This window comes from Chrysemys picta, chromosome 2, assembly GCF_011386835.1.
Source record: "Chrysemys picta bellii isolate R12L10 chromosome 2, ASM1138683v2, whole genome shotgun sequence".
Taxonomy (NCBI): domain Eukaryota; kingdom Metazoa; phylum Chordata; order Testudines; family Emydidae; genus Chrysemys; species Chrysemys picta.
Genome location: NC_088792.1, coordinates 96,532,224 through 96,544,616, shown reverse-complemented (window position 1 = coordinate 96,544,616; position 12,393 = coordinate 96,532,224). Strand labels below are relative to the sequence as shown.

General features: G+C 38.3%; 1 protein-coding gene across 7 annotated transcripts in view; it reads right to left on the bottom strand.

Moving 5' to 3' along the window:
- Positions 1-729: 729 nt before the first annotated feature.
- CDK13 (cyclin dependent kinase 13) overlaps positions 730-12,393 on the bottom strand; it is a 63,696-nt gene continuing 52,032 nt past the window's right edge. For all 7 annotated transcript variants that reach the window (XM_042844782.2, XM_042844779.2, XM_065583828.1 and 4 more), the window contains 7 exons: positions 11,503-11,604; positions 11,314-11,391; positions 8,467-8,583; positions 7,503-7,634; positions 6,615-6,820; positions 2,738-3,283; positions 730-2,118 (listed from right to left, as the gene is read on the bottom strand). In XM_042844782.2, the coding sequence (XP_042700716.2) occupies positions 1,271-2,118; positions 2,738-3,283; positions 6,615-6,820; positions 7,503-7,634; positions 8,467-8,583; positions 11,314-11,391; positions 11,503-11,604 (2,029 nt within the window). In that variant the 3' untranslated portion in view covers positions 730-1,270. The remainder of the gene's footprint in view (positions 2,119-2,737; positions 3,284-6,614; positions 6,821-7,502; positions 7,635-8,466; positions 8,584-11,313; positions 11,392-11,502; positions 11,605-12,393) is intronic.

The following is a 12,393-nucleotide window of genomic DNA, read 5'->3' as shown; positions in this document are numbered from 1 at the left end:
TAGCTGAATATAGAAAGGATTAATTGGCACAATCCCAGTTTCCAGAAAATTTGAACTGCTAAATGTTCTATGTTGCATTAAATACTGGTCTTTAACCTTGGAGGCTTTCCATAATGCTTTTATATGTGGTAAAGAGGAGACAGTGTCAGCTTTCCACACAAAACTCATTAACTATTACCAATGACACTGAAGAAAAAGATTTCTCTCATTGTCTTTACAGTCTATTTTACCATCCATAGCTCAGTATAAAGTAGATCTTATTTGGCAGAGGGACTACAGAAGTTAATACAGCTTTTAGAGAAAAGTTGAGGGAAACCTACCTTTTTTTAACGTCTTCACATTGACATTCTCTCAGTAAATTCAGTTTGGGGAAGGTCATTTCAATGAAGAGAAAACTTAGTATACCTACTAAATTGGCTTAACTGACATAAATGGCAAATATGCCACTTTAAAATGCACTCTATCCAAGTTGCCTATAATTATCTCTGTTTTAATGTAGTGTATCTATATTTAAGTATTAATCTTTGAATCAAGCTACAAAATAACCTTAAAGAAAGGGAATTTCCTTTATAAGAAAAATGTGAGAATTTTCGCAGACCTTAAACTTACACGTTAAGGCACTTACCATTCAAGTAAAACAGTTTTGATACAAACATGTCTGGGAGATGGGGAAACATTTTACTACACCATCCTTTTTTTTTTAAAGAAAAAAATAACATTGACCAAATATTTATAAAATTGTTGCATCAAGAGAAAGGTTGTGTTTTATTATCTGAAATGAGCACAAAGTACACCTTCCACAATAACACTGAAAGCAGTGCAAAGACTGACAGTGACCTTTGACTAAAGGTAGTTTTGTAAAAAGAAAAATACCAAATAAATCAGTGCCCTGCTTTGATTGTTGTAAAATTTTTTACATAAAAGTTGGTCCAAACTTACAAAAAAAGCACAAATGTGCATAGTTCAGAAGATCTGAAAGAGTGCCATAAAAAGCTGATGTCCCTAAATTTAGCATCCACTTAAAACTGCCAAAATACAAAATAAAATTCATAACTAGAATTTGTGAACATGTACACTCAATTGATCTAGTTTTCAGACAGCATGAGTTTTAAGCAGTTTAAATTTTCCTACTGTATGCAAGACCCTTTTCCACATAAAAATAAAGCTGTTGAATTAACATTATTCAAGTCTATTGGATTGCTGCTTTAAACTGCAGCTAGAAAAAAAGTCTTTCCAGATAAAAATGATGTGCCTGAGGAAAAACAGATACTCAGTATGGTAATCCTCTGCCTCGCCCTCTGACTGTTGATGTGCTAATGTGTCCTCTGTATCCTTGGGAATATCCAGGTCCTTGGGCTGGAGAAGTCCAAGTTTGTCCATGGATGTGGCTAATGCCACTAGGGTTTTCTTGTAAATTACTTCCATAACTATAGTTGTGCATCTTTGTGGACAAAGAATGAGTACTTTCTGACCCTGTGGAAGTGTCGCCACTGTTTCCCAGAACTGCAATAGGGCCATGGCTATATTCAAACCTATGGTCCTTATCTCCACTAAATAGCAGGGGACCAGTGTTGAGGTAAATGTCTCCATAACCAGTTACTGAGCTGGGAAATGGTTCTGAAAAGGCAGGAGGTTGAGGTGCACCACCAGAGTGAGATGAAGCAGTACTGTAGTTATCCAAAGACTGAATATCTGAATTTCCAATGAAGCTTCTCCTTTCCAGTGCCCCAGATGATCCACTTCCTATTCCATCACTACCACCATAATGGGCAGAAGAGAAAGAAGATCCAAAATTATCCTTGTAGTCAGTTACATAGGAGTCTCTTGCCTGATAATCCACACTAGTTGTTACTGGTTCCTCAGTTGGCTGAACCTGATGCTGAGAAAGCAGTTGTAGAAGAGCAGCTTTCACCCCAGCATGAGGATCCGTTCCTGAAGAGCTAGAAATAGGCAAATGCTGGTTTTCTGTCCGATAATCTAGGTCGTCTTCTTCAGTGAGAGGAGGTGGTTCTGGTGGCTCAGGAGGACGCTGGTCTGGGGGCAAGATGCGAGGGCGTTCTTGTTCTGGTGTTTGGTTTAGAAGCCTCATCTCAGGCTGTCTAACCAAATCATCTTGACCTAAATGGATTAAGGAGAAGAGCCTTAGAACAAGATCTGAAATTACGTTTGACAAATAATTACAATACCAGAAGGGGGAAGAAAAAACACTTTGCAAAAATTCACAAAAGTTTGCTACTGCACTTCTTCACAAAAAATAAAGGTTAATCAACTAATTAAATTTAAGAGTATCTGAGAAAAGGCATTTTGGAGACACAAAAAGACACTACCCTCAAAGGTTCTTCAGAACTGAGAGTTCCAGGATCCTCCTGCAAGCACACCTGATCAGCTAACTTAAAGACGGGGGGTGGGGGTGGGCATATAGGTGCTACCCTAATAATACGAACAACAACCCAGAGCCAGTATAACTGCATGTCTACACCTTAGAGTAAGCGGTGTATGTACAGTATAATAAAATCCATCAATTATCTATGAAAGTTTTATAAAGATAGTAAGTGACAAAAGGAAATGAAATTACTTCTCACGTCCTCAGTGTCATCGCTCCTGTGCATGTTTTGCTAATGGGTATGGCATAACCATGCATACCCGGGGTACAAAGCATGATGTTAGCTGTTTATCTCCAAGTCAGTCTCTCTGGTGGTCAAGATATCTACTTATCAACATTCAAAACTGTAAGTACCTGCACATGAGTATAATGATTTGATCAGATGTGGGTAAACAGATGCTGGAGATTCCGTGTCCTCCTGGTTATCAGATGCAGGAGTGCAGGGCTCCGGAGGCTGCCTGAGTTGTAACGACATTTCATTTCCTGATCCATTCTCCTTCTCCTCTAGTACAAGTTCTTTTTGCTTTGTTTGCTGAGTCTTTATTAACTGAGACAACAACACAGCAAATGCGCTCTGCACAGCTGCCTGGGCAGCATCAGTCTCAATTTTAGGCTGAGTCAGCTGAGCAGGGGGGACAGCTGGCTGAGTGACCACTGGCTGTTGCAAAGGCTCCTGTTCTGGTGGTGGTGGAGGCGGCTGTTGCTCTGGCTGTTTTTCACCTGCTGCCAAAATACCAGCCGGGATGTTTATTTTATCTAGTTGCTGCTGAGTCTCTGCATTTATCTTAATATTCAACACTTCGGCAAAATGGGCCATGCTAACGCTTGATTTAGACTGTAGAAGATTTAGCAGGATTGCCACTTCATTCTGGTTTAACTGCTGTCCAGTGCCCGTTTTCACTAAGGACAAAAGAGTTTTAAAAGTGTTATTTAGAACGGTCACATTTCAGAGGCTCCAAATCGAGCTTAATATACCATGGCTGATAATCTTGGCGAAGTACAGTTTCTGACAACACAGAAATGGAATGCTTTTACAAATTAATTACATTTGGAAGAGTATTAATAGGAAATTGAATAGCATGATCCAATACAGAGAAAATGACTTACAAAGGGCACGCCCACACACTAAGACAGATGAGAAACATCATGTTTGAGCTCCATTTTCCACAATACAATGAAGCCAGGGTTTAAGACCACCTGCCTTAGACAGCTGTAAGATTTCCAGTCACCCCAAAGTCTCCTATCTTTGACATATTACATCCCTTTGCTTAAAAAGTGGCCATCTATAAAACACATTTCCAGTCAGACCCTGACCCTCCAGATGCTTAATTTGTATGCTGTGACACCTGCTAAGGTGACCAGACGAACTGACCCAGAAGCTAATGAGCTATCTGAAGGTAATGGCATAAGTGCAAAACTACTGAGAAGGACAAGTAAAGTGCTGAGTAAGATAGAAGACTGTTCTGTTGATTTCAGAGGTGTGGGGAGACAGCCACGAGAGCAGAAGCATGGGTTTTAAGTCACCTACTCATTGCTAGCTTTAAAGTTTAAAAGAACCCACAAAGGCACTTTATGGTGAGGCTTGTTATTTGTGTTATGAGACTTATGAACTTTAAACAGACAGAACAGATCAAGGGTACACTCAAATATGAAGCAGGAATGGAACAGGATCCCTTATTCAGGATGCACCTACAGATTCATCATGAAAGAGAGCACATAAACCTAGCAGCATGACCAGTGAGAGAAAAAACTGTTGTTAATTGGAATGGCACAAAATCCTAATAATTCGAATTTCAATTCCAGATCTGCCAGTTGGTGAACACAGTAAAAAGCCTAGGATAACATCTTATTTAATTATAATGGGGAAACTTCTTTCTTTATAGAAAAATGAAGCAAAGGCATCATGTCTTCCTATTTGTAAACAGTGCCTCTGTCAGGTTGATATCAAATATCCGATATAAAAATTGAACTTTCACATGGGAAACTAGAAGGCTACCAATGTAATGTAACTTCTGGCAGCATCCAGAATGTCTGGACAGCTGGAATTTTTAAAACTTTCTGTCCTCAGCATTTGACTCATCGCTAAAGCGGACACAGTTGTGAGCAGACAGTTGTTGCAAAATTAAATCAGGCTGCTTGTTGATGTGCGCTGGGGTGCTATCAGCTAAAATGTCGTGAAGACAGGGGGAATTCAAAAACAATTAACTTATTTTTATTTGGCAATGCACAGAACTCTACTCTCTCAGACGCTTTGCACTGCATTCTCTGGATGTATTAATTAGCCACATAACAGATGTCAAGCCTGCTGCAAATTACGTGACATCTGAAAATGGTCTGTTCAAGGACCAGGAACAGAAGATATTTCTCAGAATCCAAAATTGAAAATCCAGTAGACAATATGAATGAGACAAAGAAAATTGCAGCATCTTTCTACCCACCCCAAAATTTTAGAAGACATCCATATCATAGGGGAATTCAAATTCTTGGTGGAAATCATAAGTAAGCTCCGCACACTCTGTTAAGTTATAAAATGCAATGACAAGAGCTTCACATAAGAACCAGAACAGTAGCAAATAATTCAGGACAAATTATTTTTTACCCAAAATGAAAAATGTTAGTGCTTTGTGCATTGTCATATGTGCAATGATTTAGTTTATTTAAATTTGGATAAAACCTGCACTTGTGTGTCAGCTCCTTAGTTTGCCCCATGGCCTTGTGTATTTGTTCATTCAGCATGTACACACTCCTAAGTCTTAGGACAAACACAGACATTTTCAATTTTATACAATACTGTCTCTACTCCACCACACACTAAAACCCTGCTTTCTCCACCTTGGTACATATTTTCTTCTATACTTACACTTGTGCCAAGAATGACATGGGGCTGAATAATTAATTCTTGAGTTCTTTGGTTAATTTGGTATTAGATATGTATTATTAACACTGTATTAGTAATGATTAATACAGTTAGTACTTCATGAGGTGACAGTGTTATAACAGCATAAAGAAATAACTCCAACCACTGGGACTCTAATAAAATTTGTTAATCTTCAACGTGGGATAACATTTTTAGGGGATAAGCAGAATTTGAAAGTCTTGCCAAGACTTGAGGCTACTGTTGCAAAAGAGTGGCAGAAATACACTGCTGGATTAAAATGAAAAACAGGATGACCAGGAGCAAGAGGTGGTAAACTACACGGGTCATGAGAACTATATCATTACAGCTCTGCAACATATACTTGGAGCTATGGTCTACTGTTGAAGAGAGAGCTAGCTGATTTGAGATTATTACTGTCCATACGGAATTTAAATGAATGCACTACACATTCGCTCTCTTTCAATTCTTGGAACTCCCACTTTAGTGACACTACATATACTCGCTTGCCGCATTACAAAGCTGTCTATGTCAAATTCTTGTCTGTTCCTTTGTCAGCTGCCCCACACACGACGTACAGAATCTATACTTTAGAATGAAAGTTAAAAAACACCTTGCTTATAGTAAGGGCAGTAGTACCAACTCCTGTATAAGGAGACACCCCATTTGATTATGATTATAAATTAACATTTTCTTCCTACTGGCTTCGAAGCAGTTTTTTGTAACACCAAGCAAGACACTCTAGGCTTGGTTTTCTGCTTTAATGGGTGGGGCTGGGAATACTGTAGAGGTAGTTCACTAATTCTCTTGTCATAATATAGTAAGCTCCCTCATTAGCTAGTATCTCAGTTCAGCAATACCAGTTAGAAGAGACTTGCTAAAGCAGATATACTTGGGAGAGGGAAGATTATTTAACATGGGGGAGGAATCTATTTGTTGTGAAGATGTTTGACATGAAACCTTTCCCTTCAATTTATGTCATGATCAGTGAGGTTGCTCTAGACTATGAAGAGTTGTACAATGTGAGTTAGAGCAGCTGCTCATGGGTGGGGTTTAATAAACCCTGAGGTGGACAATAGACACCCCCCCCACGAAAATTAAAATTACTACCAGGCAAGTCAAAATATTTAAAAACTTTGACACTGGTCAAGGTGAAAACTCATTATGCAAGTCATATTGGGAATGCCTGACTGCTGAGGACAAGATAAATCTTTAGCATTTTTTAAATTTACACTATTTTGTTTCCCTTAAGAATTCCAAGAGCTTTCAAGATTTTGAAAGCATTAACATCTAAATTTCTAAATGCAGAGTCAGCAAGTAATAGACAATTTAAAAATGACAAAAAAGATTACTGACCAAGTGCTACACTAGAGTTGCCCTGAGTTGTGAGTTTGGAAGAAGTCTGCATGCCTTGTGGGGTGTTGGTTCTGCTATCATCCAGGCCTAAAGACAAATCCTTCCTAGGAATTTTAGCTGCTGTTGTGTCGTCTGCCATGCCCATCTGCTTCTGCCGTCTACGTTTCTTACTCCACAGTTCATGACAATCTTGCCACAAAGGAAGGCTGTAAAGAAGAATGGTAAATATTCAGTATTTTCTTTGTACAAAATATTAAAATAAATGCTCAATATACAACGTAAGATCTGAAAAGGTGAGTCTGTTGGGATTCTGTGAATCCATACTCATAACAAGTGTGTAATGCAAGTATAATCTCAGAAGAGCTTCCTAGCTGAAAATGTTTATCAGTTGGCTTCATTTCATAAACAAGTGTCCTCATGGCAGAACAAAATGTATATTTATTTTCTCAACGTGACAATGCTGTCTACTTGGATTGACAGAGTTTACAAAAAGGAAAGGTGCTCTAGTATAAGAACTCAGCAACCTGCAATCCTCTAAACAGTAATCCAGAACTTTTGCATTAAAATAGGGGAATAAATGTTTTTGTTTTTTTACCCTTGTTGTTTGGAGACATTCATTCTTCTAAATACACTTGCAGGTCACTAACTCTAAGAAAGATGTACAGAACGTATGACTAACAAATCAAACATGGAACTAGGGAACAGTTCTCATTCATTAGTACGAGCCACTGAACTTTGCAGTTCTCTTAATGGAACAGTTACTAATATCTGACACATTAGGTATTATGTTTGTACTACCTTTGTTTTCACCACTACACAATGAACATTAAATACATACTCCCATTTTGTATCACGTAAGCACTGACATTACCACAGGAAGTAACTTACTCTGGAGGAGGCATTTTAGAAGGTTCCACATCTCGCAGAAACTCACACTGAAGAGCCTGTTCAGCTGTGCAACGCTTGCTAGGGTCCAAAGCAAGCATATAATCAAACAGATCTAACGCAGCTGGTGGAATACTGGCAAGAAGGAGAGAGAAATGGGGGGGTCCACATTTGTGTTATTTCAGATGCCACATCTTTGTGCTATAAAACTTGTATTTTTTAATGTTGTCAAGTAGAGTTTAATTGTATGATTTAAAACTTGGGCCTTATATTAATACATTTGTTTTAAACGTTTTCCTTTTAACAAGGGTCTAATATTACTATATACTTGGAATTTAGCACAAAGAGATTTATACTTTTTAATTGGGCTACAGACAATAATGCTATTGCTTTAAAGTTACACAAGTAGGCTCCACTAATATAAACAGGATGATACATTTTCCTAAACCCCAAAATAGTTGAAGGAGAAAAGGCAGTTTTTAAAATAATCTTACAGATGTTTTCTGTAACTTTCATGTTTGTTATTTGCATGAGACAACTCCAGTGGCATTATTTTAGGATACATGGCTTGGAGAATTAGTCTTATATACTGAATTTATGACTAACAAGTCCCTAATGTTAGCCAATCATAATTAAAAGTGACTAAGTATCCTGAGCTGCTTTTAGCCATAGGGACAATGAGCAGGTGCACCCAGGCCCAAAGAGCAACCATTTCCGAAGTACAAAGCTGACAGGTGGCTGAAATATTTGGGTCAATTCCCCCTTCCTTGATACATATACACAGCTCCCATTAACTAACAACAATAATAGCTCGGCATGTGTATCAAGGGAAGGATAGGAACTTCAGGTCACTTCTCTCTACATTTGACTGAACCCAGAAACAAATCTTTGAAAAATACTGAAATTCTTAAAGGACCTAAGAAAAATTAATGGAATACAGATGGTTAAATGAAGTCTCCATCCTTACAAAGCAAACTCTTCTCTCAATTTTCGACGATACTGCTTCTTTGGTTTCATGGTGTTGAAATAGGCTAACTTTATTACATCAGGCCAGACTGCAGGACAAGGACTCCCACAAATTCGGCTATACACCAAAAACAAACAAACAAACAAAACAAAACCATCAATGTATGAAATCAAACACAACAAAGTGTGTAGTTGCAATTTTATACTCACAGGCATTGTTAATACAAAGAAAACAAATTCTAGTCTCCTTGGACATATTCACAGGCCTCCTGTGATCCATGGCCATGAAGTTTTTCAAGAGTTGGCGAAGCAGCGTAGGTAAACATCCACTCTTAAGAGGCCAAAGAATACCGCACTAGAAAAACGGTTACCTCCCCCACACTTCTCCAAAGTAGAGGCTCTTTATAAACAATCACTGTGTTCTTGAAAATGATAGAAGACTCCACTTAGCATGCTCAGGTAGCATCCTATGTACCCTAACGCAAGGTCAGTTTCTTCCAGAAACTAGAATTTCTCTCTAGACAGGAGAGAAATTTAAAGGGCAGGAGTGAATTTGGATTAAATTTAAATCTAGTACGTTTCTCTTTTTTTTTTTTTTTTTTTTTTTTACTCTTGGTGTGGAAATGAACTCTGACAAATGACTGGAGTAAACACCACTCCATTGCCGACTAAGAATTTAGTTATCTGCTAATGAACAGGAAGGAGCCTTGTGAGGACCAAAGGTGGTGGCAGAGGTGAGATGGTTTTTAAATTTAAGAAAGGACCGGGGCTTGAATTAAAAAAATTAAAACCATCTTTTGGCCAAAGAAAAGGGTCACTGAGCCAGCCCACCTCCCGACATGTGGTTGCCCAAGTCTGTCCCTTCCACTAGCTTTGTCTAGAATAGGATTTAAAGATGGGGTGTTCCAATGTGTTAGCCACCACATTTTTCAAAAGTCTGTTGTGCACCAGGCAGTGTAGACTTTAATACAAGCAAACCCGATGGAGTTAAAAGCCAAGCTTTCCTCAGGCTTTAACTCAACAAATCTTAGCCCATGTTGAAGGCAATGGGCCTCGTCTACACTAGGCTTTATCAAAAGTGTTAGTAACATGTTCTAACAGTACCCCTTTCATCCTAGTCTAGACAAGGCCACTAAGTGTGAAAAGTAGGGTTTACACTTTGTGGGCCTCGCAGCCAGAAAGCTAAATTTGCATAAATGTCTGGTTGATGCTGCAGCTCGCAACCTTGCAGATGTTTGTTTTCAACTTCTACAGCAAGTTTTTCCTATAAATAGAGTGGTCTTGGGCAGAAGAGCCTACCACCTTTTATGGCCTTTGGGTTCCCGGAAGACTAGAAATATTTTCTAGAGACTTATCTATAGACCATCTTTAGACCACTCTGCCGCCTTTGTGCCTATTTATATGATCTAAAGCATATTCTGAAAAATAAGTTAAGACAATGCTACTTTTTCCTCTAGACTTTTTCCTGATTCAAATACTTTTTCCTGATTCCTGTGGTCTTGAAATATTTGGGGGAAAGAACCATTGGGGAAAATAAAAAATTCACAAAATATTGATGGTCACCTATGATGTTGATAGAGGCATCAAAATTAATTAAAAGTGGCTTGCAAGTTAAAAATTGACAATGATATGACTAAGAACTATTCCATTATAGGTGGTTTAGGTTCCAGTTAAAATGTGCTGGGAACAGTCCTAATGTATTAAATTTTTTAATGTACAGCATCAATAAAGAGAAAAAAATTAAACTATGAACAATTAGTTGACAGTGTCCTTTTGATATCAAAATAAATTTTACAAATGAAATCAATTCACGCTATACAAAACTATGTCCAGTTTGGTAAAGAAAGCCAGAACTGGAATTAAGTGCTGCACTGCCATCTTGTGGTTAAAGCGAAAAACAACAAACATTCACACAACATGAGTTGTTTCAGTAGTGTAAAATGACAACAGGGTGACCAGCGCCATGTTTTGCACCTTCTAAAAGGTTGTTATACTTGTACAGACCAACTTTCCTACATGTTACATATAGCATTTACAGCCCATGTAACTTACTGCTTTTCAGAATCAAATATTTGACCTCGTGTGAAGAGAGATCAAGATAAAGGAGCAATTCACTGACTCATCCTCTTTTTCTTTTGTAGGAAGAAGATTCCACCCCACTGCCTAGGTTGATTATGATATTAGAAGCAGGAGACAGCATTTGCCACCTGAATAGAGAAAAGAGGCTCTGACTCTACTAATTCAAACAGCTACTGCCTGAGAAGATCCACTGGGGTGGGAAGGTGAAGAAAGCCTTTACCTCCCCCAAGGTATCTGGCAAGTCTTGAGGGAAAGCGGAGAAACACTCCCTTCTGCAGCAGACACAAGCCAGTTGCAGACGTGGGAGAATGAAAAAGCAGCATAGGGCCAGCAGTATGCAGAGAACCTAGCCTTGAGCAAAGCTCTCCCTTTAAAACAGTCATTCATTATTCTCCATGTTGGCCTTTTAACCTGCTGATGTGAGAATGGAGTAAGGAAGCTGCAGTCTCACCTGCTTAAAAAGGTGAGCAAGTCAAATGCCCTGTTGTGAGATGGGCTTCAGTAAGGGGTAACTCCAGCTGCACTGTAAAAAATCCTACCTACCTACCTGCATTCCTATGCCATGGAAAGCTACTAAGCACTTCTCCACTTCTGAATAATTTGTTTTACATCTCCCCAAAAGCTACTACCATTTTTATTCTGAGAAGCAACTTCTGACAACTTTTAAATGTTAATATTGTAACTCCATTTTTTTGAATGCTCATGAAAAATAAAAGTGCTGTCTATGGTTTTGTAAAGCACCAACCACACCGTGGAGTCTAAAAATTACCTTATTAGTTCCAGCTGAGCAAGTTCCTGATTTGCTTGAAATATTGGTTTTTTAGTAAAAAGTTCACCCAGGATACAGCTGTAAAATAAAGTTTTATATAATTCCATCAATATCATTTTATATAAATGTATTTGAGATTTATTTTAGTTCATGATTTACACTTAACACTTTTGTATTAAAACTTCTTACCCACAGCTCCAGACATCTATGGCTGGCGTATATCTTTCCTCTCCAAGCAGAAGTTCAGGAGGCCGGTACCATAAAGTAATAACTTTGTTGGTATATGGTCGACTGAAAAAAAGAAGACAGAGAGATTCAACATTTCTCTTAAAATGAGATTGTAGTGAACTAATAAAAGTTTGAGGTTTCACTACTACAATATTGTTTTATGAATGTTCCATTTTTTCATTCTCTTTTTACCAATACTGAGGCTGCTGCCACTATATAGAAAGTCATTACTTAAATCTACCAAAAGATAGCCTGAAACAGTATCTCAGAAATAAGTAAACATAACCATCTTCATGGGGCATTAAAAATATCATCAGGCTTCAGAGTTAAATACCTATACTGCTATTTAATTGCTATTCATTTTAGCAATAAGACTTTCATTAATATCTCCATCCACTGCTGTTAGGTGCAGTTACTGGCACAAAGGAGTTGGTTGCTGAAGTGCTGAACAAAGCGTTCAACAGTGGGGGGGAAAAATTCAAGTCACCGCTGCCCTTCTCCACAAAGGAGAGAAGCATAGATGCAGCCGTTCCCTACTATCATAAGTTTCAACTGCCTCTTGGGTTTCAAAACTCCCAGATCTTCCTGGATTCCAACAGCCCTGACTTTACATTCGCAAGCTATCAAAACTTCCAGCTCCCACTGAAAGACTTCTGCAGTGTTTTGAGGCAATCTACTTTAGTTTTATCAGACTGAAAACAAAGTTTGGGGACAATAAAATAATGGAATGTATCAAAATAAAACCGTGCTATTGCCAAATCTATTTCAGTAGAAGTCTCTATTTTTGTATATCCTTAGGAGATGCAATCGAATATTCAGTTTTCGGCAGCCCTTGCCACAGAATACATGGTT